The 27,714-nt window shown below is 32.5% G+C and overlaps 3 protein-coding genes and 1 long non-coding RNA gene across 16 annotated transcripts in view; 2 read left to right on the plus strand and 2 right to left on the minus strand.

The window, feature by feature from the left end:
- Positions 1 to 2,601: 2,601 nt before the first annotated feature.
- On the minus strand, positions 2,602 to 19,463 carry LOC148610558 (uncharacterized). 4 transcript variants are annotated; one of them, XM_088595698.1, is made up of 3 exons: positions 18,095 to 18,992; positions 16,672 to 16,823; positions 15,170 to 15,934 (listed from the first exon to the last, which is right to left on the minus strand). In XM_088595698.1, exons 2-3 carry the CDS (start codon positions 16,820 to 16,822, stop codon positions 15,312 to 15,314), a joined length of 774 nt encoding a protein of 257 aa, XP_088451824.1. In that variant the 5' UTR covers position 16,823; positions 18,095 to 18,992; the 3' UTR covers positions 15,170 to 15,311. The 4 variants fall into 4 exon arrangements, with proteins under 4 accessions (XP_088451827.1, XP_088451824.1, XP_088451825.1 ...); XM_088595699.1 differs by having other exon boundaries at positions 18,656 to 18,991; XM_088595701.1 differs by lacking the exons at positions 15,170 to 15,934; positions 16,672 to 16,823 and adding an exon at positions 2,602 to 2,848 and having other exon boundaries at positions 18,656 to 19,463.
- On the plus strand, positions 11,109 to 14,508 carry LOC148610559 (uncharacterized). The gene is made up of 3 exons (XR_015924698.1): positions 11,109 to 11,258; positions 11,917 to 12,001; positions 14,368 to 14,508. It is a non-coding gene; the product is annotated as an uncharacterized LOC148610559 (long non-coding RNA).
- A 123-nt stretch (positions 19,464 to 19,586) lies between the features above and the next one.
- LOC148610560 (uncharacterized) lies at positions 19,587 to 26,541 on the minus strand. 4 transcript variants are annotated; one of them, XM_088595703.1, is made up of 6 exons: positions 26,481 to 26,541; positions 23,153 to 23,195; positions 22,240 to 22,354; positions 21,227 to 21,295; positions 20,357 to 20,602; positions 19,587 to 19,819 (listed from the first exon to the last, which is right to left on the minus strand). In XM_088595703.1, the coding sequence occupies exons 1-6, from the start codon at positions 26,498 to 26,500 to the stop codon at positions 19,743 to 19,745; spliced, it is 570 nt and encodes a 189-aa protein (XP_088451829.1). In that variant the 5' UTR covers positions 26,501 to 26,541; the 3' UTR covers positions 19,587 to 19,742. The 4 variants fall into 4 exon arrangements, with proteins under 4 accessions (XP_088451829.1, XP_088451830.1, XP_088451828.1 ...); XM_088595704.1 differs by lacking the exon at positions 26,481 to 26,541 and adding an exon at positions 25,552 to 25,692; XM_088595702.1 differs by lacking the exon at positions 26,481 to 26,541 and adding an exon at positions 23,671 to 23,791.
- Positions 25,654 to 27,714, plus strand: part of LOC148610561 (EF-hand calcium-binding domain-containing protein 4B-like) — a 42,530-nt gene continuing 40,469 nt past the window's right edge. For 5 of the 7 annotated variants that reach the window (XR_015924697.1, XM_088595697.1, XM_088595691.1 and 2 more), the window contains exon 1: positions 26,495 to 26,600. The gene's annotated coding sequence lies outside the window, so the exon portion shown is untranslated. Of the gene's footprint in view, positions 25,782 to 26,494; positions 26,601 to 27,714 lie in introns of those variants that run through there. The other 2 variants (XM_088595687.1, XM_088595688.1) reach the window with 2 other exon arrangements.

The following is a 27,714-nucleotide window of genomic DNA, read 5'->3' on the forward strand; positions in this document are numbered from 1 at the left end:
GGTATTTCAATAATTAACTTGCATATCGAACTTTGCAATATTAATATGACTAGTATTTTTGTATTTAGTATACATTCTTGAGCACTTACCAAAAATAAAGTAAATCTTAGTAAGTGGGAAAAAGGCTGTATTCGTATTCGAAAACATAGTAAGATTTAGTAAGCATATACGTGGTAAGGGGGGATATGCACCATTTTACGGTTGATTTTGCGATCGGACATTAAGATTATTGTTTTTCTATTAATCGTATTTAACTGCTTATCCTTAATGCTGAATGGTAGAATATATTTTCTAATGATAATGTAACAAATTTGAGAAAAATGTATGAAAGAGTAATCAAGGGAACCAAGGTTATAGCGGTAATCAAAAGAATGTAATCCAGGGACAAATACCAGACATGGAAACCAGACATTCACAACAAAGAACATAGAGTAACTAAAATCATACATACAAAGAAACAAAAGCAAATGAGCAACTCGGACTCCACTAAAAACTGGGAGCATGGACTAGCTGCACCGGTAGGGTAAGCGTCCTCTGATTTTCTAGAAATACCCACCGAGTTGCTCATAAAAGTAAAGTCCGGGGTAGACAAATGAGGAAAGGAAAACTACGACCCGTTGAATAAATCAATTTTCATGGTGCAGATGGATACACCATAACGATCCACGAGTTCATGATGACGACAATAAAACTTCTGTAGTGATGACTTCAATCTTGTAGCAACATGATAATTGAAATTAGCAAGTATTATCGGTCTGGATTTGGTTCGATTTGGATGATTTTAGTGATTTCAAAAGCAAAACTGAGATATATAAAATGATTTATAGATGAGACTTAGAATCCGATTCGAACCGAATTCGTATATTTCAACATTGTTGTCAAGTCACCGTTATTTTTCTATATTGCAACGAACTTGTAAAAGAAAACCAATGTTTTTATCAATAAAAAAAAAAACTTTTATATAACTAGTAAATATACTAGAAAAATATGCCTTTGCATTCGACATTATAAAACAAATAAAGACTTCATCAGAAAATTTCTCCGCACATTCATGTATTATACGATGCCCTTTTACAAAAACAATTTTGAATATATAAAAAACGTGATATTAGATTTCCCTTTGAAATGTTTTTTTATATTAATATATCTTATATAATATTGAACTCGTGTCGAAGTAAAAATGCACCAAAACCACGTAGTTACTATTTTTTTTATATTTACCTGGGGGGTATTCCAACAATCAAAAATTGCATGATGTATTTTTTTGGAAACAAATTCAGGGCTCCTATGATGATATATATTTATATATATATATATATATATATATATATATATATATATATATATATATATATATATATATATATATATATATATATAAGTATGTTTCGGCCGACTATTTTGGAATACAACAGCATTTATACATTCAATTTGTTTTAACACCATACCCTAACAAAAAAAAATCGAGAGAAAAGTTCATTCCCCAAAAATTTGTCAAAATGTAAACAAATTCGTCTTACATGTAGGAAGTTTGATGTCTTGCGAGTCCGAGATCAAACACAACATTACTTTACTCTTTAAAACTCTTCTATGAAAAGATCAATGCTGTGTTAATGAGTTGCAGAGAACACAATCAAAAATTGGTCAAGGACTTACTAAGTCAATGTTTTGCGCCAGAAAATCCAGAATTCATTATGATAGAAATGAGATCAATGGTATCTTGTTGTTTAGAAAATGTTATTTTTGTTCATTTGTACGTATACTTTTGGTTGTGTATTTTCTTTGTTGTGTGTGTCTGTTTTCCCTGTCTAGATTGTATCCTTGAAATATATTCTTTTTTTTTTTGCTGGAAATTTGGTTCTCTTTGTTACTTTTTCATCGAATTTCATTCCGCTGTCATGAAAGACTTGATAATAGAATATGGGGACGGACAAACAAACGGTCGGACGAAGACATCGACAGAATGACCACCTTATTATGGTAAATTCTGTAAAGAAACATAACTCATTATGGAGTCCGGACAAAGAAAATAGTGATTATGTATGGTGTAAATAAGAAAGCTGTACCTATGAATTTGTCGACAGATGTGACGTTTCGATTTTCACCATGAGGACACATTTATTCCATTCGCTATAGTTTTCGTCTTCCGTTTTTTACCATGATATCAGAATAGTACCGGAAGTTTCTAAACAATACAGCGCTAAGCTTACCGTCACACTTTGTCATGGCTTCTTTTTTCTTTAATTTTCCGTGTGTGATACTGTTTGTTTGACTTGATCTTTTTATCAATTTTTCAATATTGTTTATATCTTAGAATTTTGCATTTTGATATTTTCATTAGTTGTCATTATTATATAATAGCATTATACCGTACGCATTTTAGGCCAAATAGCAGAAAATAGATACGCATTGTGATAAAGGGAGATTATTTTGCCTCAATCTATGTGTATTATAACCATATTTTTAAATATTGATCAGAAATTCAGAAGCTCCAATCATTACTTTATCCAATCAAATCTTCCAAATTAAAATGATATAAAAATGAGATATTCTGAAGAATTCAGACAAAGTTCAACTCAAAAGAAATAAAAACAATGTTGATTCTTATATCATTTTTGTGTATTTTAAATATGTTCATTTGACTCATATTTTCATGCAATGATTCAAACTGGCTTGCAGTTGTTATCAAACTGGCATCTAGGCTCAGCTTCACACGTAAAACGATTTGCTATCGCCGTGCAAAAGTTGAATTCGTTCAACTGTGCCTGTGCTGTAGCTAACTGTTGCTGTAATGTTCTGATTTCCTCATTTTGTCCAATTGGCGATGAAGCAAGCCCAACTAAAGTACCTGCAAAATAAAGTGATGCCATTTATATCATTCCCCAATTAAGGAGGTAGACCTAACTCTTGACATCAGTGATATGTTTGTATCAAATACTATTTTGCCAAAGCCTTTCAAGCTTTCATTTGTAAAGAATGAATCAATCCAAGTTACTTTGATGCTTACATGAGCTTAATGTAAAACGCTGAATACAAAGTTCCAATGATTTCCAAGAGTTGTGCCCCTTACCCCAGGTCTACCTCCTTGAATTTATATGTTTTTGCTTGAAGCCGTTTCTGTTCAGACGTTTAAAGCCGTTCATGGAGATATCACCGGTAATGATGTTTAATCCCCTGCTCAAGAAGATTAATACTCCGTCGTTTAAGCCTGAAAGTTATGGGGACTTTTTGTCATGAAATGTATATTTTTAAATTAGTTCAGGTACCGATATTTAAAGATAATATTGATGTTAATGTTAATGTTAATTTGGTATATAAATGTCCCCAAAACTCCTGTACTGCGACTGCAATTTTCGCAAAACATGATTATGTTTGTTTTGCATTAAAGAGACTTGAGCAGATCATAATTGGCAAAGTTGGCAAACGAGGATTATTCCATATAAGATAAAAAAAATATATTGCATGTTACATGATAAGAGTGGAGTTCTTATTTTTAAGTGTTGTGTATATTTCTATAGAATTTCTTAGTCATATTAAGTTTTCTGATATTGACACTTTCAGGTCATAGTTTTCCTTTCCTCGTTTGTCTACCCCGGACTTGACTTTTTATGAGTAACTCGGCCAGTGGTTCTAAAAAAGCAGAGGACGCTTACCCTACCGGTGCACCTGGTCCATGCTTCCAGTTTTTAGTGGAATTCCAGTAGCTCATTTACTTGTGTTACTTCGTATGAGTGATTTAAGTTACTTTATGTTCTGTGTTGTGTATGTCTGTTTTCCATGTCTGGTCTTTGTCCCTGGATTGAATTCTTTTGATTACCACTATAACCTTGGTTCCCTTGATTACTCTTACGACATTTTAAGTTTTATGATATTGGCACTTTCCTTTTGAGATATTTTTTAGATAAATTAATTTGAGATAAATACTGTAATCTCATTGGTCAATGGATAAAAAATATTGACACGCCCCTATTCAGTTAAATCCGTAGCTACTTTTTCTCATGTTTAAAGATAAAAATATATTTTAAAATATAATTTGTGAATTTTCTTTGCATATTTTTTTTAAATATTTTGTTTTCCTTTGTTTTCTGTTTTTGTTTCTTGTATAATTTTACTTGTTTATCTACACGCTGTCCTCTTTACACTAATACCGTACTGCTCTTTTGTAATTTTTACAAAGATAGCACTAAATCACAATGTTAGAACGGGACAAAATTCATAGAATACTACAAATAAAATTGTTAATAAATGTTAGTTTGAATTGTTCATTTACTTTTGTTACTTTGTATATATTATTTTGATTATTTCATGTTCTTAGTTGTGTGTGTCTGTTTTCCATATCGAATCCTTCTTTGGTGTCATTTTTATATGAAGATTTGAACAAGCAAATAAGGGTTATGAAACTATCATATGCCCCTTTATATCGACCCTTTATACAGTGAAACCTGTCTAAACCGAATCTGAAAACCTGTTTAAACCAGACATAATTAAAGCTTTTACATCAATTTTAAAGAATAATCAAAGGAACCAAGGTTCTAGCGGCAATCAAAAGGACAAAAAACAAACATGAAAAACATAATAATACATACAAAGTAACAAATTAAATGAGCAACTCGGACTCCTATAAAAACTGGGAGCATAGACCAGATGCACCGGTAAGGATATATATATATATATATATATATATATATAGAGAGAGAGAGAGAGAGAGAGAGAGAGAGAGAGAGAGAGAGAGAGAGAGAGAAAATTTACAATGATAGCGAGGTTGATTATGAAAACATCTCTATAGGAGAGAAATTAATTTCCATTGTTTTAATAACGAGGCTATTCCTCGAGATGTAGTTTCAATTTCGGACCAAGCTATTAAAAAAATATGTGTTTTGGATGTACAAATCATTGTTTTGAAGTGTTGATGGTGATACTTGGGTTTATCTATAAGAATCATCATTTGTTGTCAAGTAATTGCTGAGCTGTAAATAGTAAAATGTTTGATTTTATTTGAAAATAAAATTGATATGAAGCGAGGCACCCCTGTGGTTATCATTTGATTAAAGACTCTAAAATAGAAAACTTATCTGAGTGTCACATGTAGTCTCCTTATACTTTTGCCTATAGCAATCTATTACTTGATATTTCATTTACTATATGATTTCGGTGATAAACTGAAAGGGGTTCAATAAGAATTTATCTTTAAATTGACAAATCAGTTTTTTATTGTTTATCTGCATCAACATTCTACCTTAAAAAATTTATATTGATATTTGAGTAGAGTCACACAAAAATAAACCCTTTTGTACTAACAGTGGGCTAGTCGATGAGCATGCGTAGAGCATGCTCCATAAACACTTCCGCTAGGAAAATTCTTTTGTTCTACCCAGAAGTGTATATTGAGCATGCTCACCAACTTTACCACAAAAGGGTCTATAGGAAATACATTTAACATTAACTTTCCTCAATGAGTCTCTTTACCATATTAGCAAAACAACTATGAATATCGGCAAAAAACACAGAAGCGTCGGCAGTGGGCTGATTTAAATACGTCAAGATCAAACAAACATGGCCAAAGCGTGAACAAATGAAACAGAGACCATTTACATACACAATGTAGCGAATCGAAGAAAAAAAGATTACACATAAAAAACTGAGGGTAAAGGAAGCAAGACGTCACACAAAACACTAATCCACTTGCAATATGAACAATATGATTAATATATTTAATTAAGTATGCATCTATCTTCTAAAATACAATGTCTTACGCTGAGGAAAACGGTTTGTTTGATTAAAAAATCCTTTTTTAAAATTCTGGGATTTCTGGCAGACCATTTTAAAAATGTGCTGATTATAGAGACATTGTCTTACAGATTTATTGATTTTAGCATCTTATATTCCGAGTAAAGAAATACTGCAGAAGGGTTCATCCCTTATTTGCTTTTTCAAATCAAAGAATTGTTTTGTTTTGTTTTCTCATAGTTAAACGTATTACTTAAGCGGTAAATTTCAACCCATAAATTTTCTTTTGTCATTTTCGTCGAAAACGTCGTCTATTCTGCATCAGGCATAGGCATTCTAATGTTGTTTTTATTTGTGCTAAAGGAATGAATGTTTCATTGTCTGTTTTTGGACGATTCGTATATAGAAATCATGTTTCAAAATATTATAGTAAAACCATGATGAGAATTTTGATTTCTGGTCCCTCTTTTAATTAAAGGAATGCAACTCCCTATGTCATTAATTCAATTAAAATTTGGTCTGATAGAGATTTTGGACCACAAACTGATGTAGAGAATGTTTGATATTTTCCCAATTTTAGCTGACCTGGCCGAAGACCATGTGAGATATTGCCATCACTTCGCGTCCGTCGCCATCGTCGGTTAACATTTTTTTTAAAACTCTTCTCCTCTGACACTATATGATAGTGAATATGATTCAAACTTTATATGAATGTTCCTTGGAATATCCTGCATAGAACTGATGTGGGGATTTTTGATCCGTCAAAAAACATGGCCGCCGTCACTAAAAATAGAATATAGGGGGTCAAATAGTAGTTTTTCGCATATATCGCCAAAATTGTAAAGGTGTAGCCAAATTTTGATAGAGTACAAGTGTCAAGCATGATGAGATCTACCTGTGGTCAAATTGTCGTTTTAATCTATTGAGCCATATTGGATTTATTGCCCTTTTTTGACATTTTTGCTATTTTTAATGTTATTTCTTTCAAAAATCTTCTCCTCTGACACTACTTGACCAATTGGAACCAAACTTGGCATGAATGTTCCTTGGGTTATTCTGCATAGAATTGATTGGGGATTTGTGCTCCGTCGAAAAATATGGCTGACGTTTCTAAAAATAGAACATAGGGGTCGGACAGTAGTTTTTCGATATATCAAGTTTAGCCAAACTCTGACATGATTAAAAGTGTTCAGCATGATGAGATCTATCTGTGGTCAAACTTTCATTTTAATCTGTTAAGCCACGTTGGAGTTATTGCCCTTTTTCGATGTTTTTTGCTATTTTAATGTTATTTCTTTCAAAAATCTTCTCCTCTGACACTATTTGACCAATTGGAACCAAACTTGGTGTAAATGTTCTTTGTGGTATCTTGCATACAACTGATGTGGAGATTTCTGATCCGCCGAAAAACATGGCTGCCGTTTTAAAAATAGAACATAGGGGTCAGACAATAGTTTCGCATATATCTCCAAAACTGTTAGGTTTAAGCTAAATTCTTTCAATGGCTGAAATGGTACTTATTATTAGGAATACAAAAATCTTCAGGGATAAAAGTTATCAGATGACTCCTTGTAAGAGTTATTGCCTTTAAAAGGGGAACATTTTTTTACGATTTTCTACCACTAGCTTGAAAACTATGATAGACGCAAAGAAATTTCAATGTCTGAAAAGATCCTTTTGATAAGCCCTACTAAATTCTTCTTGAGTCAAAATTGTTGGACAACTTCTTGTTAAATTTATTACCTTTGAAAGACAAAATTCAACCAGGTAAGCGATTCAGGCTCCTGGGACCCTTTGTTTTAAATTATGATTTTAATACATTTTTAATTATTGCTCTCATATCCTGATTAAGTATTGTTAAGATTTTTTCTTCAATAAATTGTCTGTAAGGTTGTTTTTATGAATAAAATTACCTCGTAAAAATCAAATGGTTTTACAATATATGCTTCAGTAAAAATGGTAAAATTAAATTGGAGTACCCTTGAATTAAAATTGAAAATGAAAATTGTTTTGAGTAACATTAGTCTAGTACCTATACTAAGAAGTTAAAAAAAAATGGTAGCGAATTTTGTATTCATTTTGCTGGTTTTGGGCTTGTATCAATTGCTGCTGTATTTTTGAAATTTATACTGCTAATCCCATTAAGTCACAGAATCGCGTTTAACCCTGATTCTAAGCTTCTGTCGTATATTGTTTTATTTCAAGTCAATACGTAGAGAGTAATACATAGCAAAATATGTATCACTTGCTATATTATCCCAAGGGCCGATATTGATCGACGGTGAAACGGCATATGATACAGATTTGACCATGAAATATACACTTCACTATACATTTAAATAGGAGAGTATTTTAGTATACAAACTATCCGAGAGACCACTCAACAAAAATAAAACAAAGCTTTCCATGTAGGCGTTCAATAAAACTTCAGACATGTGATTACGGGTGGGATAAGGGTTAGCCATGTGAAGCAGGGGTGTGATAAAGGGTGTGGCGTCAGTGTTATATACAGATTAGATTTTAGATTTCTCAGATGTTCAAAACTGCTGTTTTTACTACTGAATGTGCGACAAGATATTATTGTCTTTATGATTAATCCCACGATGAGAGGTAGACTCTAATATTTCACAGATATAAAAGTATAAAAAATGTAATAAGTAAGGTAATAGAAATACTGCAAAATAAATGGTCATAATAAAATAAACAAACTGATAACCAAACGGTAGATAACAATCACAGAGAAAAGTCAAAAGTAGAAAGTCCCTATTACAAATGACAAAATCAAGACAACGATAGAATATTGATACAAAAGCAATGATAACGCTGTGCTTATTATTGGTATACTTTAAAAACTTGATTTATCTCGATACCTTAATATTTCTCTGGATAAAGTATAAAAGAACAACCATGAGATCTTCCTCTTGTAAAAAGTTTCTTTGTCATGTATTCATATCGAATCTATAGTTATGTAGTGAATGCATGAATACTAGTAAAGAACAAAAAGTGATATCTATTACTGCATTTTCATCAAGTGAAAGCGTTTTGGCTAACCAAATGGTTACGTTTATTTTCTTAAATAACATTTGATTTAACAATTTTCACAAATTATTTCTCATGGAAACACATTCTCTGAAACCAAAGTATGTTTAATGTTTTTTGCACCTGGTCCATGCTCCCAGTTTTTAGTAGTCCGAGTTGCTCATTTACTTTTGTTACTTTGTATGTATGATTTTAGTTACTTAATGTTCTTTGTTGTGTATGTCTGTTTTCTAGTCTGGTCTTTGTCCCTGGATTACATTCTTTTGATTACCGCTATAACCTTGGTTCCCTTGATTACTCTTTGACAAATTAATGTTTTCTTGGATACTTCCCCGATAGAAATGATTTACTTATATGGAGTTACTAAAACTTCCATTTTGTTTTGTGGAGTTCAAAACACAGAATGTTCCAAGTGTCTTTTTAAGGAAAGATTTTTCTATTTTCTGTCCGTTTGAAACAACCTAAATTACGTGGTGCACACTAAATAATCTGCTTATCAGGTTATTTCAAAGTGTGCACCATAGGCATTACAGTTATCCCAACATACAGGATAAATATAACACTCTTCACTTATAATTCAATTTAAGTTTCAACATATAACAAGTAAATATTTTGAAAATGCTGCTGACGTCACAGTTGAACAATTTTTGTCAGAATGCGTGTTTCTTCTGAAATTAAATAATTTTGGAATTAAAACAAGTAACTAATTATCAATTCGAGAAATAGGCGGATCAAATCCGTTGGAAGGACAATAGTTACAATTTACGATAAAAACAAAATCAGGAGACATTGCTTTCCTCCCTTTTTCATTTAGCCAAAATCATGCACCATAATTTGTTGGCAAAACATGGAATAATATGATATCTAGTTGTATCATTAAAGGATAATATTTCACATTTTGTTTAGTTTAAATGTTCATGTACGTTTGTGAATACAAATCACACCCACCGAGACCAAATGCTAGTTATGGAGTAAACGCTATTACAGGCAGTGCTGCTGAGTGCATTACTTCCCTGAACTGTCAAAATATCTTGTCTTCTATTTTTTGTTTTATTATTATTATTGAGACAGGACGAAATAGACTAATATTTTTAATATTTACATGTTCAAAAGATTATATGATTCTAATGCAAAAAAAAAAAAATCATTTCTTGATATACATTAGTAGCAAAATGTCTTTAAATTAATTCTGTTCCTGCTTCCCCGCGATGCTTTCTTTACATAAATCTTGATTTTTAAAAACCGAGAATTTATCAACTTAAAACGGAATATTTAATACACAAAAATCGCGACTGTAACTTTGATGCAATCTTTCCAACTGTCATGCGTTTTATACATGCAAGTAAAGAATGATGTCTATATTTGTAGATTTAAAATGGTGTTATATCGATGGGGAAGTTACATGACAACATTGATGTATGTCTTTAGATTATTAATAAAAAGAAAATTCACGTTTGAGACGAAACTGAAAGCGCTAATTCATTGCATTAAAGCAATCTCTTGTAAAATCAACAAGAAGTAAAAAAAATTGAAGAGGAAAAAAAGCAAATTAAACATAGTCATAAGTTACACCCCGGCTAAAACATTGAATAAATGAACACGGTGATCGGGTAGGATGAGCAACCTCATTTTGGGGCACGTACGCAGTACACTTTTTACATCGGCATTGATCAAATTCTTCTTAGATTGGAATCAAGCAATCACTCTTAAGCAGTTTTATTTAGGGGCAACTCTTTCGCTGTATCTTAGTATAATGATGTTTTGGGGGTAGCTGCAGCCTGCCCTGTGACGTGAGGTTTTCGTCCTTATTCATTGAAGACCAATCGGTGGCTGATATTTTCATCCTGGTGGGGTTTTTGTCCATTTGGCATATTCGACATACCTATTCTCATTAAATTAGAGCTTCTTATTACACCCGCAGTAGAATTTCCATAGCTACATTAATAAAAACGATACCAAAAAGCCATCAAATCCCACTGGAATGGAAATAATTCACTGCTAAATAAGTTTAGAATAAATTAGCCACATAATCGAAACAGAGCTGGCACATCTAACATTATATACTGCTTAATAAGAAATCAATTACTGGTGTATAGTTTTGTAGACGATGGATCCATGTCGTCTTCTGTTGTTAAAAAATATCAAAAACTGACAGTCCAAAAATTCTATCAAATCGAAAAAGTAATTGATGTGTAGATGCAAGGAGTTAAGGACGGACGGATACCATTACCATGTTTTTGCTATGCGTAAAAAAGTTTTAAAAACTAACCCGAATGTAGTCATGCGGTTTGGAACAATAGACCCTTTTGTGCTAACTGTGGGTAGTCGATGAGTATGCGTAGAGCATGCTCAATATACACTCCGGCGAGGAAAATTCTTTTGTTCTATCCAAGCCCTACCTCGCGGAAGTGTATATTGAGCATGCTCACCAACTTACCACAAAAGGGTATATTCTAAATAAAGTGATTAACTGTATGTTTCTCAGGAATCAGGTAAGAAACATGCATGTCAAAATCCCAACGATCTGAAAGTATAATTTCACTCAAGGATGCTTCCTCTGTTTGAAAATACCATTGAAAATCCATAATGTAAACAATACTGTCAATGACGACCTACATATTGACATTTCGAATCAGCTGTTTTTACATTTAACTCACAGCAGAACTCTAAACGTTAACGCAAGTTTTGAAGTGAGATTTGCAAACGACGTAGTAATTGAGAATTTTACAGCAATTTATTATCACATCAGACACAACAGGAATTATCCTCTATCCATCCCGATAGCATTGAAGTGTAGACACCACAGACTTATTGCTATTTCAATCATAAGTAGGACACCGCGTTAAACCCAGGTCCAGTTAAGAATCCCTGCAGTGAATCTTTTAAAGTTGTTGCACGCACTTTTTTTTTCGAGGACTACTTGTTATCATCGGACAGTAACATGTCTTGTAGTTCTGAAGAACATGTATCAGTATTTGAAGAAATTCAGGCTATTAGAAAAACTCATCAAAATAAATTCATGGTATCTCAGTTTGAAATCAAAATTTAGTGAAGTTAAAGAACTATTCTGTAACAAAATTGTAGATCTTATGTTTTTATCAGAGACAAAACTTGACTCATTATACAGAAACCCCTTCTTTGATGTTCCAGGTTATAAACTTGAAAGAAAAGATAGAAATTGTAATGGTGGAGGTATTGCAGCATTTATGAGAACTGAAATACCAGTTAGAAGAAGGTGTGACTTAGAAAATAAAACTTTAGAAAATATTATTTTTGAAGTTATATTAAACAAAACAAAATGGGATATCATATGTTTTTTATAGACCACCATGTCTGAAAGACTCAGTATTTAGTAAAGAGTTTTCTAATACAATAGACCAATGTATTACACAATATGATCATTATATGGTTATTGGAGATATGAACTATGAACTATGAACTATGATTTATTGAATGAATCAAAAGGGAAGACACTAGCAGATTTAATTGATATATTTGACCTAAAAAATTTGATAAAAGCGTCAACTTGTCATATGAAAACATTAAATGTTGCAAATGGTACAAGTGACTGTCACGTGATAAGTACCATAAGAAACAATAATACACCTTCGAATGAAAAACAGAAAATAAAATATAGAAGTTTCAAAAATGTAGATGTTGAGTCACTAAATTCTGACTTGTCAAATGTAAAACCATTTATTCCTTCATCTGCAAGTCATGGTTCAGATTCTATTGAAACACAAGTAAACCAGTCTTATGAAAAGTTTGAATCAGATATTTGCAATGTCTTTGATCAACTTGTTCCAATCAAAGAGATGTATGTTAAAAACAATCAGTTACCCTATATGAATAGAGTTTTACGAAAAGCAATCTATGAAAAGAAAATGCTTTATAATAAATATCTCTGTCAAAAATGCTAAAAATTGGGAAATATATAGAACAAAAAGAAATTTAGTAACTAAACTGAAAAGAAAATCTGAAAATGCTTATTTTGGGAGGCTGTAAACAGACTGATTTTTGGAAAATCATCGAGCCATATTTCTCCAAAAGTCAAAAGGTACGGAAACAAAATTATATTACAAGAAGTGAATGACATTATAACAAAAAATGAAGAAGTCTCAGAGGTATTCAATGACTGTTTTGTAAATGTTGCCAAAGAAATAGGTAAAGATTATAATTTTGATAAGAGTAACCACCCAAGCGTTCAGAATATTGAAGAAAAGGGCTTTAAACAGATAACTTTGAATTTGTTCCAACAAATGAATCTTTTGTATCAAAGGTCATTGACAAATTTAATGTGAAGAAAGCAACAGGAGTTGATAAAATAGCAGTTAAACTCATGAAATATGGCAAACCATCCTTAGTGCCAACAATAACTAAACTAGTTAACCATTCAATAGAAACTTCAATATTTCCAAGCAGACTAAAAGAGACACAAGTCACTCCATTATTTAAAAAGAATGACCCTTTTACAAAGAGCAACTACAGACCAGTCAGGTTACTACCTATTCCATCAAAAATATTCGAAAAAGTTTTAGCTGAACAGTTGTCTACTTTCTTTGAAACTATTTGTGATAATTTTTATGTGCATTTGAAAAGGCCACGGTTGTCAAACAACATTATTATGATTATTAGAGGACTGGAAACAGGCGTTAGATAATAATGAATATGTGGCAGCCATTCTTATGGACCTGTCAAAGGCATTTAACTGTCTGCCATATGATATTTTAATTTGTAAGTTATCAGCAAAAAGTCTACTGAGATTTTATTATCATATTTGTCAGGGCGTAAGCAACAAATGACGATTGGCTCTTGTGTCAGTAGCTGGGCAGAAATTCAAAAGGGGGTTCCGCAAGGATCAATTTTGGGTCCTTTGCTGTTCAACTTGTTTACATTTGACATTTTCTATTTTATTCAAAAAGGATATTTATACAACTATGCTGATGACAACACATTATCTTTTCATTCGCCAAATTTTAATGGAGTAATAGATGTACTACAATCAGAAAGAACTATTTTGATAAAATGGTTTCACTTTAATTGTATGCAGGGAAATCCTGAAAAGTTTCAGGCCATAGCTATTGGCAAAAAGACTTTTGATAAAACACCCACTTTTGATATTGGATCTGCAAAAATAAGCTGTGATGAAACTGTAAAAATATTAGGAGAAGACATAGACTTTAAACTAAATTTTAATTTCCATATACAGAATTTATGTAAAAAGGTAGTACAACAGTTAAAAATTTTAAAAGGAATAGGTAAAAACTTGAGCAAATTAAATCGACTAACGATATTTCACACATTTATACAGTCAAATTTTAACTTTTGCCCTCTCTCATGGCATTTTTGTTCAGAAAGTGATACTCAAAAAATTGAAAAAATACAGGAAAGGGCTCTAAGATTTGTTTATGAAGACTATATTTCAACATATGAAGATCTTTTAAATCGAGGCAAAAATGCCAACAATGTATATAAAAAGAACAAGAACAATGGCAATAGAAATATTTAAAATACTAAATAATTTAGCACCTCCGGTCTTATCAAATCTTGTTGAAAAGAAAGACCACAAGTATAATTTTTAGATACACAAATTTATTGCAGATTCCAAGTGTGAAAACTACTAGCTATGGTAAGAGATCTTTCAGGTATGGTGCACCTGCTCTTTGGAATTCATTTCCAGAATCTTTCAGGCAAATTTCAAATTTTAATCAGTTCAAAAGTCAATTATCTTTCTGGCATGGTAAAGAATGTACTGGTCTTGTATCCAAAAATTCAGACTAAAACTTTCTTACTGATGCAGCATACCAAACACACATACTTGATTTTTTTTGGTTCAGCTTTATTATTATTTTTTAGTTACTTTGTTTTAGTTGCACGATAGCTTTATTCCTTATCTGCTTATTATTTTTAGCTAGTAGTAGTAGTATTTTTTTAGTGTTTGTATGCTTCAACTGCTTATATCTTATAACTGCATATAATAGTACTGACTGATATAATTATGTGTTTTTATGTTTGTCTAAATGTCTTCTGTGTGTATATGTATGTCTTGTTTTACTTACCTGCATGATTATGTATGACTGTAAATATTATGTTTGTCGGCTCAAAAGCTCTTAAGAGCTTATGTTTATTGTTTTATGTCTTGCCGACTTTAAATAAAGCTTGTCTATGTCTATCATTATTCAATCTCTGCATCACTGCACGTTCAAAAACTTTTCAATAGAATGTAAGGAAAATTATGTTTTTGTCAGAGTTATCTGCCCTTGGAATGTTCATTTGCAGTGCATTTTAATGAAATTATAACTCAATTTACCATACCTTTCTTTTTCTTAATTCTAATGGTGAAAATAGTCAATGGTTTTTATACCGTTTTCATACACTGTCCTATTCTTAGAGAGACGCTAAATAAGCTACATCAATCATTTATTTTGACTACATAATTCATTTCTCATCGTCTTCAAGAAGATATTAAGTGCAATATAGAACAGTGAATGTTAAACTGAACAAAGCCAGATCACATTTATTATCAAGAGAGACAAGTCAGCAAATCAAGTGGGAACACAGTTGATAGTAAATTGACATCTAGGCTCTCTCATACATGTTATCCTATTCTCTATGGTCGAGCAAAATTCGAACCCTGTCACTTGCTTCTTAGTCTCTGTTAACTCTTGTTCCAATGATGTGGAATAGTCTTCAAGTTTCTTTAATTCTTCTTTAAGTACCGCAACTTGTATTTGGGAGGTCTTAAATCGCTCTTGCAATGCCTTTACTTGTCTTAGATATGCCGCCACTTGTGCTTGCAGTTCAGTTACTTGTGTTTGGAGTGTGGTGTCTTGTGCTTGCAATGACATTACTTGTGCCTGGCATATCGTTGTGGCTTCTTCTGATGCCACTAGTTGGACTTTCAATTTCTTTTCTTGTTCTTGTAATTCTGTAACTTGTGTTTTCAAGGTCGCCTCTTGTGCTTGCAATGTTGTTGTTTGTTCCTGACAATTTTCGAAGATTTGACAAGTCGGGCAAATGGTTGGTCCTTCAAGTGCCGTTACCCGCCCTTGTAATGTTTTCGTGCGCTCTTGTAAATTATCGCATTTTTGGCAGATGATTGCTTGTTTTGCTGTTGTTGTAATGGAACTTGAGATTCCTATTGCAGAACTAAAACCGATCAAACTACCTGGTCAATAAAGGGAATATAATTAAATGGGGTATGCATTTCAGAATTGAGGCTGCATTTTTTCTACATCTTATATACAAAATCGCCAGAAACGCTTTGGTGGAGTAAAGTATCAAATGTAATCAACCGTTCGTATCAAACGAAGCTAAGCCCAATACTGTGGGAAACTCTAAACGATTGCATACCGTTCCCGATTAAGTAAAAACAATAAGTGGCTTTTTATGTCAAAAAATGCTTGCTAATTTAATTTACAGACGTAAACAACGTAGTGAAAACGGAATATTTTATTATGATAAGCCAGAAAATGTTGTTATGAAAGTACTCCTATTCTTGACGTTACCAAACGAGTTTTGTTGATCTTTCATTAGAACTTTATCTGAACGAAAGAGCCTAGGTAATTGAGTCTAGCAACAGTAGAGACGTTCGGAGTACGAAATATGTTAAAAAGCAAAGACATTGTACGAACCGACTGAATATCTCCTAAAAAGGGTTGTTTGCGTGCTAGTAAGATGAGTAAAAAGTAAGAAGAAACTTTTCGTTTATAATCTTCAGCAAACATGGCTTTACTGTAGTGATATTTTTTTTTGAAAATGCAGGCAATTCGCCTATTTTTATGATTTATTTGTCCTACAAACCACAAAGACAGGTACCAAACAAAATAGAGCTTTTCTATCTACCCACGATAAAAACAAGAAAATATAAGGAACCACAGTGAGCGAATAATAAGACTTTATTACCTAAACCAATCGCTACGGTTGGATTTAAAGTATAGCAGTGTGGTGAACGCTGTATGCCACTGCTTCGAAACCCTAAGGTATCAACACCTTGTCCGTTACAAGCGTAGACGATTAAAGATAATAGCAGACCTAGACTCACGAAGTGGATCATTCTGAAAATTATATAGCAAATTTAGAATTACTTATCGATTCAGATAACAAACAGATGAGATATCAGTATATTATATACCAGTAATTTTGGTTTCTGCTAGTATCACACTCATACTCTAAAGGGTTTGAACTCACGATTACATAATTTCATTGCAGATGTAACGCGCTTTCTGATTGAATAAAAAAATGTTCATCATTTCATAGACCAAATTTTGTTTTGTGATTGTGACGTCATCAGCCTTTTTTTTGTGATTTACTTGTTGAACTTTGATACTAAAATTAAATACAAGGAATTGCTGTTATATTATTTATGTCTATTTGAAATAGCCTTGATGCCCGTTGTGCACACTTGAAAATAACCTGCAACCAGGATATTTAGTGTGCACCACGCGATTTTTTCTTCATATAGCGAAAAAAATATATAAATCATTCCTTGGTTGTATTCAGAAGTTAAGTCCTAAAACTGAAATAATTTTTCAAAGTATCTTAGATTGAATTACAAAGAAACGGAAAATAAACATTTTTTTCTGGCGCTAGCTCTATCAGACTTGTTCAAAGACACCACCCTGATGCCTTGCCTGATAAAGCAAGTATTAAATATAATTCTATTATTCTGTTTTTCCAACTAATCAATAATGTAGATACCATACTGAAATTTCAGTTGCTTTAGCCAACGGGAGTCGTAAATTACCCATTAAATATGTAAAGGAAATTAAGGGAGCTGTAAACCAAGGATAGCGACTAGATAACGGAAATATACACACACAACAAAAACATGATATATAACATAACTAAAACGTAAATGACCAAAAGTATATGAATAACCCAGACTCCACAAAAAGCTGAGAGCTATAGTCTAGATGCACCGATAAAGTAAATATTTAATATGTTCGTATCTGTAAGTCTCCTTTGCTTTTAACCCTAAGTTAACAATATTGATGTAGAAGCTTAATATTGGATCAGACATATTTTATGATATTGCAACATGCATGTTAAAACCTTCTCTTTCGATAGTCTGAGTGCATTTACAATTAATTGAGATTTAGATATTTATGTTTATTCGATTCTAATGCTGCTAATGATAGGTAAATCCTTGAAACACGTGAACAGCATATCGAAATTTGCAATGCATATGCACTTAGAGAACTAACATAAATCTATGATTAAATATATTTACATGCGATACTAGGCTACAGACATGGAAACTTGAAAACTCACGGGTTCAAGAAGCATACTTTTTCAGTTAAAAATTAACTTAAAATCATAATTGTACCTGTCGCTACTGACAATGGATAAGTCCTGAACTCAGAAATACTCGATTTCTCGTTGAATATTATTCCCAACAAATTATACAATATGATTTAAACACATATTAACAAGTTATGTTATCAATCTTTGACATTTGTTAATAAAACTGACAATCTAGTGATACAAGTTGTATGAACATGCCTGTGGGATCTTATTTACTCCAGCAATGTTAGAAGTTGTCTGGCAAACTATTTGCTCACTTGGTGCCATCCTTGGGGTATGGAGGTAAGGAATTACAACCTCTTACGATGTAGGAGTAGGCGCTAAATTATCCAGACAGCAGGATATTGCTATAATGTAAAATAAATGGCAGCCACCCCACTGTTTTAATCTTGAGTCACACGTTCAATACCGGCTATACATAGTGACAATGAAAATTAAAAGTGACTAGCATGATTCGCTTTGTCGAAACACATTTCATTTACTCCAATAACAACGTACTTGATGATGCACCACCATATTGCTTCGGGGATGTTTCGACCAGATGAGATATTGGACACTTCCTTTTGAAAAGACTTCAACTTACATTTCAAACAGAGCATTTAAACTTTGTTTTGTCTCGTTTCATATATGTTTACTGTATTTCAGTATCGTCATTACGTTGGTGTCTTCAATCCAATTCAAAGTCGTGTCTTCTAAAGTCCACTTCCGATCAATATCCCTGTCAAGATCCTCGTTTTCTTTGAAAAATAGAACAAACACTCGTTCGATCTGCGCCCGTTGAAAGTCAAACAATCTCTTCCGAATTATGTCATTTCCGACAAAACAACTTTGAGCCAATTCATGTTTCAGACTAATATCAACGAACAAATAAACGGGGAACGGAAACAAAAACAAAGGCTGAACATACGACAAACAGAAACCAAAAAAAAAAAAAAATGCGCAGAAAGAATGTATGGGCAATAGGGTCTGTTAGAAACTCATGTTCCTTACCGGAGTTTCTGATGTGGAACGTATTGAAATCCGAAGACCGGTCTGCATTCTATTGTTTACTTTTGGGATCTCGAAATCCTGAATTACAATGCAAAATCTTCTATTTTACGCTTTTCTTAACGTTATTGTCACGTGGAATAAGATATTTGTCATTTTTATTGGTATTTTTACGCGAAAAAAAATGCTTTGGTTTTATACAATGAATCCAACGCTCTGAAAATGACAAATTTATAAGCATTTGAATGGTATACTAGGACCCATTCTCGTGAAACCACGGAGTCACATGACGAGACTTACAAAACCTATCCGGATATAAATGAATGATGCCATTATGGAATATATGGATGCAAGAGTGGATTAGCGTCTTCCACTTTTTTGTAAATATTTAGACATTCTATTAGTTCAATAATTACTAACGGAACAAAAATTTTCCCTGGTGGTACTGATTTTCGGTCGAGGATCATCTGTGTCAATCTGATTTGTAGGGAAATACCGAGATCATAGTAGTGAAGCAGACATCAACATTTTGTTTTCCAACACTTTATTTTACTTTCAAATAAATGCAATGAAAATCAAAGATAAGTATATCTAAATAAAAACCAGCAACAGATAACAAAATTCAGGGAACATGGACGAAAGTAGATAAAAATAAAATTCGAAAAATAATAATTATCTCAGTGTCAATCTCTATTGTCTTTACCCTCTGCAATAGCCAACATCTTTGAAACTGTTCCGTATAATTCAGAAATGGCAGAATCTGAAAATGAAAAAAATAAATGATAATCTCTTTTTTATTATATATATGGTATAGGATTAAAAAGGCATAAATTAAAATTGATTAAAATATCCACGATGGGAAAATGATCATAGCAATACGCAATCTCCTGCGCAGGCCCGATAACCACTGCCTGTTTAGTACGCCAGATAATAAGCTCATGTAGGAGAGGGAATAAAAAATATGGCACTTATGTAAATTTGACAAGACAGAAACTCTGGTGCACAAAAGAACTTATTATAGACTGTGCCTTTGATGGAATGGGAAGGATTCAAATCTAAGCCAGTAGAATTTTTTTCATTATCGATTTTAGGAATCTGCGACCCACTAATTGAATGTTTTATTTATTTTTTCCGATGTGTGTGTGTATGTGGGATTTGTTAAAATTGTCTTTTAAATGCGTGTATCCATAGAAATTATACTACAAATAACGGTAATTACATACACTCCCTGGCTGGTGTAGCCGTTTCCATGTTGGGTTTAGTTAGGGTACATTATACAACAAAATTATTGGATTACCGAATTGTGTTTCCATGTCAACGAATTCCATATCTGGTGTCCATTTTCCAGTAATTTCCTTATCACAATTTAAATCTATCAGAGAAAAGGATGTGAAGTTCGATGTCCAGCATTTCTGGGCTTCATCGAGATCATATCTAAAATCGCTGTAAAAGCTATCATCTTTTACCAAGGCGTTTGCTCTCTTAAATCTGGTATTTATGGCTCGGTTCCGTTTTTCTAGTTCTGTGAAGGTTTTTTCAATTCCTAAAAAGGTAAATTTATCTTGTATTGTTATTCGGCACGATTGGGGGAAAGGTGATTCAAAGCCTCTTTCGTATTTTGTTTTATTTCAAGTCTATATACTGTGATAGTCTATATATATAACTCTTTAAATACAAAAAGGCACGAAAAACTAAAAGTAGGGTCATTCAGTGAAGACAATTTCGTTAATTTCGTGAACAATAAGAGGTAAAAGTTGATAATAGCCTGGAACCCCCCTCTATCAAACAGTCACTGTGAACCGCTTGAATGAGTAACCAGTTATTCAACTAATAGACCAGGACGAGGTCCCCATACCGGTTATCAATACGAATTGAATCTCTAACCTCATAAGAAGGACTAGCAGTTTGATTTTAGTCTGATAGGAAGTTAACCTCTAATACGGAGTAAGGATCTTTACTGGTTTCGTATTTTTAACAAGTACAAAATGTTTATCTGTTTATAGCTCACCAAGTTTTGTAAAATAATGAAGAAAAATAAATCTTAGTTAATGTAAAACTGTATAAGGCATGATTTTTTTTCAAGATATCAATATATTCAACTTCATCCTCGTAAAGGTTACACCTTCCTCATATTACTTCTGTACACTAAGCATAGTATAGGTAGTACCTGTGTGAAATGTGTGTACTTTTGACGATATTTCCATGGTATGACACCTCTGGTAAACCTCTTCAAGGTCTGAAATTTACAAAAGTCAATTTGTAAGAGAGTACAATTGAGCTAAAACCGCGATAAATCTATTCAAAAGGATTATTTTTAAGAATAAAAATATAGTTAACGATATTTAAAAGACAGCATTTAGCAATTGTAAACTTCCACAGTAGTTTTAAAGCGCCTGCCCACAGCCAGGAGATAATGGTCATTTATGTGTCTTCGCGACATTATATCCCTTTCTAGTTTCATTTTGAAGAATTGTCATCGTGAATTTTATTACTTTTATTATCGGGGCCTTTCAGAGTTTACTTAAAAATATGGGCGCGATTACACTTGTTGAGGATTTTTTTATGATCTCTGAAAGTGTTACTGTTTTGGATTTGGGTTATATGCGTTTTGCCCTGTCTGTTTTGATTATGATCGATATGTCCAATGCTTTTTCTATCAGCATCCTGTAGCTTGCTAATCGCTTCACAAATACATAGGCACTCTGATTCTAGGCCTTTCTTTGTGAAATGTCTTTTTTATTACTGCCTGAATAACCGAATGATCAGCGAAAGTTATTGGTGACACTAATAAAGGAATGAGTGTCATACTTTTTTCGGTGTATGCAAAAATAACCTCAATGCCCGTGTGCACATATCGACAGAAAAAAATAATTATGACAATAATTTCTTATCATTTATTTCAGTATTAAACCATTAAAAAACGTTGACGCTGCTACAATCACATTACAAAATGTGGTCTACGAGGTGATGGACAAAATTGTTTATCCAAACAGAAAGGGTGTTACTTCTGAAATTCAATGATTTTTATTCTATGTTATCTGTTTAAACATCGAAGCCACGAAAGTTTAATATTTTTTTGGTCACACGGCTTAAATAGTCCACTGTATGCTTTAATTAAAAGTAATGAATAGCAAATCATTTCATATCAATAGACACACAAGCAAGAAAAAATCATTATACCTTCCTTTTCGTCTTGTAGTGTTCTCCACTGATTCCATGATGCATAACATAGGCTGATTATCAGAACGAAGACTAAGGTATCACTCCACGGCACTGTTTCTATTAAAGATGGATCCTGGTGGACGAAGAAAAGAATTTTTTTGATATAAGATTTATTCGTGTTTGAAATGTTTTTTTCAAGAAATTTCTATATGCCCTAAAACTCTTAGCATGATTTGACCAGTCGTGAATATCTTCTGAACCAAACTGTTACAATGATTAGAGAAAAATAATAACTTCACACTGATAACAAAAATAACAAAATACAAATTCTGAAACCAATTGAACTAACGATACAAAACAAAAACTTAAATGAACAAAAATAAAAACAAACAAACGAACGACCAATTATACAGTAAAACTTGTCTAAACCAAACCCTGAATAATCTGAAATCCTGTTTAAACCTGATACTTTAAACTTACTTTCATATCAATTTTAGTGTATCATGAACCCTATAGTTGACCGAAAACCTGTCTGCACCAAACATTTCTAAAGAGCAAAAGGGATTCCGTTTAGAGTTACACTGTACTTGAAACCTCAACACAAATAGAAGGCAACTTATTAGCTATAGGCACCAAAGTATTGAAACCGTAACTTAAGGAGGTAGACCTAGGATAAGTGACATAACTTGAAATCAGTGATATGTTTGTATCATATTCAATTTCACCAAAGTCTTTCAAGCTTTCATTTGAAACATAATGAAATCAATCCAAGTTACTTTGACGCTTACATGAGATTGATATAAAATGCTGAATATAAACATTACAATGATTTGTAAGAGTTGTGTCCCTTACTTTAGGTCTACCTCCATAAGCTGTACACTGTATAAGAATATTTGTAGTTATTTGGAACAAAAGTAACAATTGTATTTACCTCATATGGAAGAAATTCAAGATCTGCTGAGTCAGGTGAGAAGCTGGAATAAACAATTTGGAATAAGGGCTAGACCATCTGGAACAGGGTTATGTATACTCTATAGTCGATAAGACACTTTTTTTTTTCTTCAAACGATATGACTGATTTTTAAGACAGCAGTTCACATACATGGCTGTTAGAACATACGATTGCACCTGTTGGCTGCTTAGCTAATTGAGATTTGCCTAAAGACATTCTCAATTAAAATGTTTCAAATTGTACGGTATACAAAAATTGTGAATTGAGACCATGATTTTAGTACAGTAATAGTATTCTAAAAATGTGATTGTACGAATAAAAAATGTTTTTAGCCACAATCTTGAACCGTGGCAACACTAGAATGGTGATGAAAAGTAACTAAATTTCTTTAAATATATTGTGCACAAAATTGGAAAGTAGAACTATAATATGCCAAGACCTTGACAAATCAATGCAAGGAATCAACTACAGATGTATTTTCTAGATTTTTTACATACTAAAAGCCATATCTGATAAAAGGATGTTCCACAAAACTGTTAAAAAGGTTGGCCAACCATGATAGAATATCCATCACTTCAAACATCTTTAAATTCTGTCTCTGTTATAAAAGAGCATCCGCATGCGACAGTGCAGCGAGAAAGACTGTTCTGTTGTTAGGTTGCCGACGAAACGTCATAAAATTTCAGATTCAGTGACGTTCGAATTACACTGTGGTGGACTTCCGTTTTATAAAAATTTCGTTTCCAATAATGACGTCTTTAAATTTTGAAAGTAATACATATTAATATTTAACTTAAGTTGATCGTTGCATGCACTTTTTTCCATTTAAAATTTTCCAAATGACGGTAAAAACTTATTTAATTCAGGGGCGAAAACTACACAGCTATTCGTTTGTGTTTTAAGTGTGGCTAAATACAATAGCTTCCTTAATTTTGTGGCACCATTAACGTTTCAAGTGGGAGATACATGTACACTGCTTTTTAAACAAGTTGCTAATGTCAAACCAGGTACCATACCGGAGAACACTGTCTGTTCCAGATAGTTTTAAAAGGAAGATTCAATATTGGTTCTAGAAAAAGGAGTTCCAGGATATCTGGTTTGCTCATTTTTGCCCAAATAGCGAATGAAATTAACAAATTTTCAAACAAAAGGAAGGGCAACTCGGACGCCCCTCCCCTGAAATTGATACTGTAAGAAGGTTCAATTATATATTGACTGCATTAATATGGGAATTTTACATCATTAACAACAATGATAAACTGATGTCATGTTTCTATATTTCAGTATCAACTTTTTCCCTCTGAACTCAGTCGGTTTGTCCCTGGTTCTCGCAGTTTATTTTGAGTTTAAATTTTGATTCTTGAACAGTTTTAAAAATATCTTTAATTTCGAGAAATAACACATGACTTAAATGGGATATAATGTTTCTTACTTTTATGACTTGTTAAAGTATTTCTGTTTTAGTAGTTTTTGGTGCTTTGTCGATAAAACTTGTATATTGGTAACAAATCATTCCCGAAACGGCGGGAAATTTTAACAGGTAAATATGAATAAAAACAGCTACCTGGCTTTTTATTTCACCTGGCAGGTATCACATGCTTACTAAGTAAACTTTTAAATTTGCTGAAATGGAAGGCAATGATTTTAATTCATGTCATATTTATTAATTACCGCTAGTATAGTGTATTATTCAGGGGCGGATCCAGACATTTGTAAGAAAGGCCCTTTACTATACATGTACCCTCTGTGCGAGATTTGTAAAATTAATGATGGACATTATAAAGAGGGGGTCCCGGATGAAAACTTTTCTTCACAAGCCAAGTGCAATATTTTTATCTATATGTATATTTAAGCAGCAAGGCAAATCAATATTTCTATTTGAAAATTTGTTTTGTTAATTAATGTTTTTTTTCTCAATAAATGAATAACTTGAACAATTTTCCCCCAAATTTCCAACCCCATGAGCATACCCCCTTTCTGCTCTCAAAATGGTCAATAACTTTATAGCACTTCTCAATACTGTACATTTTTTATCCCTTAAGCATCTCTAGCAATATCATCTTAAGTGGCTGTCTTTGTAAGGCTACATATTTTTATTTTTTTGTAATTAAGTTGTTTTATGGGTCTATACTATGAAATGTGTAATTATTCATTCAAATCTGCCTGCTCTTAGGAGATAATCAACATTGAAAATCCAGTAGATTCTATTGTATTTGAGCGTCATTTACAGAGTTATCTCCCTTAATTTTGAAGTCTACAGTGCATTCTATATAATTTTTATCTCCTAGGGCACGGGTTATATGAAAAGCCACGTTATTTTCTGTTTACTATGACATTTCAAACAAAATATCAAAAATAAAAATATGTAGGTTCTTTACCCATGAATCACATTTTTCATGATCCTTAGCTGGAGTCAGCTGGCCTGTCAGATCAATCTGTACAGATACCGGAAATATTACAGTTCTCCATGGATGGTAGGAATATTTTACACATATCATGTGACGTAAACAAAATGCAGACGACAGCTGTAAATTCCAAACAAGAAAATGATTGCCTTTCCTTAGGTTAGGTTCTTGACAACAGCAACAGTGGAACAGCGGAGATACATGTACGTACACATCCACGTGTTACCTGAAGTTTTTGTAAACATAATATTCACTTCTTTAAATAAGTAAAACAAATTAGAAAAAGACTTGAAAAGTATCAGAGAAGATAAAATTTATTTTTTATGTGCTTGACTGAAGGAAATGATGAATTTTCTCCGTAAGGACAGTCACTTTTTGTTACTTCCGGGACATGACTTATTTTTCGTTAGTATATTGGGGAAACTGAAGGGGAAATTTAGAAAGTACAGGTAATAATGGTAGAGCTCACACTGCTTTGCGTCGCTCGCTATTATGCCTTATAGAGGACCTTTAAGGCTCCAAAAAAGTTCAGGTCCTTCCACTCTTGAAAATGAATTTGAACCCCTGTGCAGGGTGGTAATTCAGTTAGAGTGTAGACACAAATGTGCGTATGTGCAGCCAAGATTCTTAAATTGATAATTTAAAAAACTATAAAGAAAATACTTATTACTATTGTAAGCCAATAACCCATGGACAAAAAAAATCCTTTATTCACAAATTATCAATGGGATTTTGGGTATTCAATTTCACCTGTATTATGTCAACGAGATTTTAATCTCATTGAAGGTAACTATCATGGCTTTACAGATGAGTGATTTTACTTAGGTAAATACTGACCATAAAAATAAATTCTAATTTAAATTGACTTGACAAAAAGTTTGTTAATATATAGGTAATTTTACCTAATTTTACACAGGTACATCTTGTGAGTAACATGGGAAAAAGGTACAAATATTGATCTGCAAATTCATCGAATTACTTCAGAGCAACGGATTAGAGCTTGAGGAATTTTACAGGTACATGTAAGTTTGAATTGAATGTTTATAACTCAGATAAGACCAGATTGCGATAGAAATATTTTCGTTGTTACATGTTTTGAATATAAGTTTCAAGTGGTTTGAAGTTTTTTTTAAAATGTTTGCACAATTTTTGAAATGTATATTTGTGCCGTCATTTAAAATTCAATATTACATATTGTTTTAGTTTTTATTTTTGTAGCCTTTTGGCTTTTCAGTGGCTGATCAGGAGGGGAGAGCTCCTAGGGAAAATACCCTCCTTTTTTTAAATTTTGTTTATTTTGTTCAGAATATGGGGAAACCTGGGCACTTGGCCAATGGCCCCTTTTTAATATAGATATCTGGATCAGAACCCCCCTTTTTTTAAATTTCTTGTCTTGATCTCCCCCTATTTTTCATATTACAAGTACATTTGTATATGAAGCTGGATTTTTCATTCCTAAAGACTTTGTCTATATACTACACTTACATTTAATTTTATATTTATTCAAGAAATTATTGCTTTTAAATGGGATTAAATATAAGCTTGATTGAATTTGAAACTTACCCAAAGGCTATTGAAGTGTTATCCTCAAAATGATGCATAAGCTTTTACATGTACATGTAGATGCATATAATTTCTTATACAATTTTATATGCATTTTTAGGGGTAGCATTATATTTTCAAATTTGCCTATGTTTTTTTCTTTTTTTTTGAACACACAGTTTCACAAGGACTTAAATACATTGTGTAAATTAACAAGTACATGTATTGCAGTGGATGTGGGAAGACTTATTCTTAACTCTTAAAGAGTTTACTACTGTAATATTATGCAGTGACCTTAAAAGGGCAATTATATATTCAGCTTGTCTGTTCTTCTCTCAACCGTTTATCATCATAAAATGGTACAATATGCAGTGTAGTGATCAAAAGCAGTTAACTCTTATCAGCAACCTCTTAAGGAGGTAGATTTAGGGTAAGGGACACAACTCTTACAAATCATTGGAATGTGTGTATTCAGCATTTTACATCAATCTCACGTAAGCATCAAAGTAACCTGGTTTGATTTTATTCTGTTTCAAATGAAAGCTTGATAGGCTTTGCTGAAATTGAATATGATACAATCATATCACTGATTTC

The sequence above is a fragment of the Perna viridis genome, chromosome 8 (assembly GCF_037379345.1).
Source record: "Perna viridis isolate PV_CMFRI_1.1 ecotype Kerala chromosome 8, ASM3737934v1, whole genome shotgun sequence".
NCBI lineage: Eukaryota > Metazoa > Mollusca > Bivalvia > Mytilida > Mytilidae > Perna > Perna viridis.

What these genes read in the sequence shown, in the direction of transcription:
- LOC148610558 (XM_088595698.1), bottom strand. Translation starts at nt 16,822, where the DNA reads ATGATCCACTTCGTGAGTCTAGGTCTGCTATTATCTTTAATCGTCTAC. An exon ending in AACCGTAGCGATTGGTTTAG is followed by an intron (nt 15,935 to 16,671) that starts GTAATAAAGTCT and finishes TTTATTGACCAG; the next exon opens with GTAGTTTGATCGGTTTTAGT.
- LOC148610560 (XM_088595702.1), bottom strand. Translation starts at nt 23,756, where the DNA reads ATGTTTGAAGTGATGGATATTCTATCATGGTTGGCCAACCTTTTTAAC. An exon ending in ACTACAAGACGAAAAGGAAG is followed by an intron (nt 21,296 to 22,239) that starts GTATAATGATTT and finishes TGTAAATTTCAG; the next exon opens with ACCTTGAAGAGGTTTACCAG. An exon ending in TGACATGGAAACACAATTCG is followed by an intron (nt 19,820 to 20,356) that starts GTAATCCAATAA and finishes TTTCATTTTCAG; the next exon opens with ATTCTGCCATTTCTGAATTA.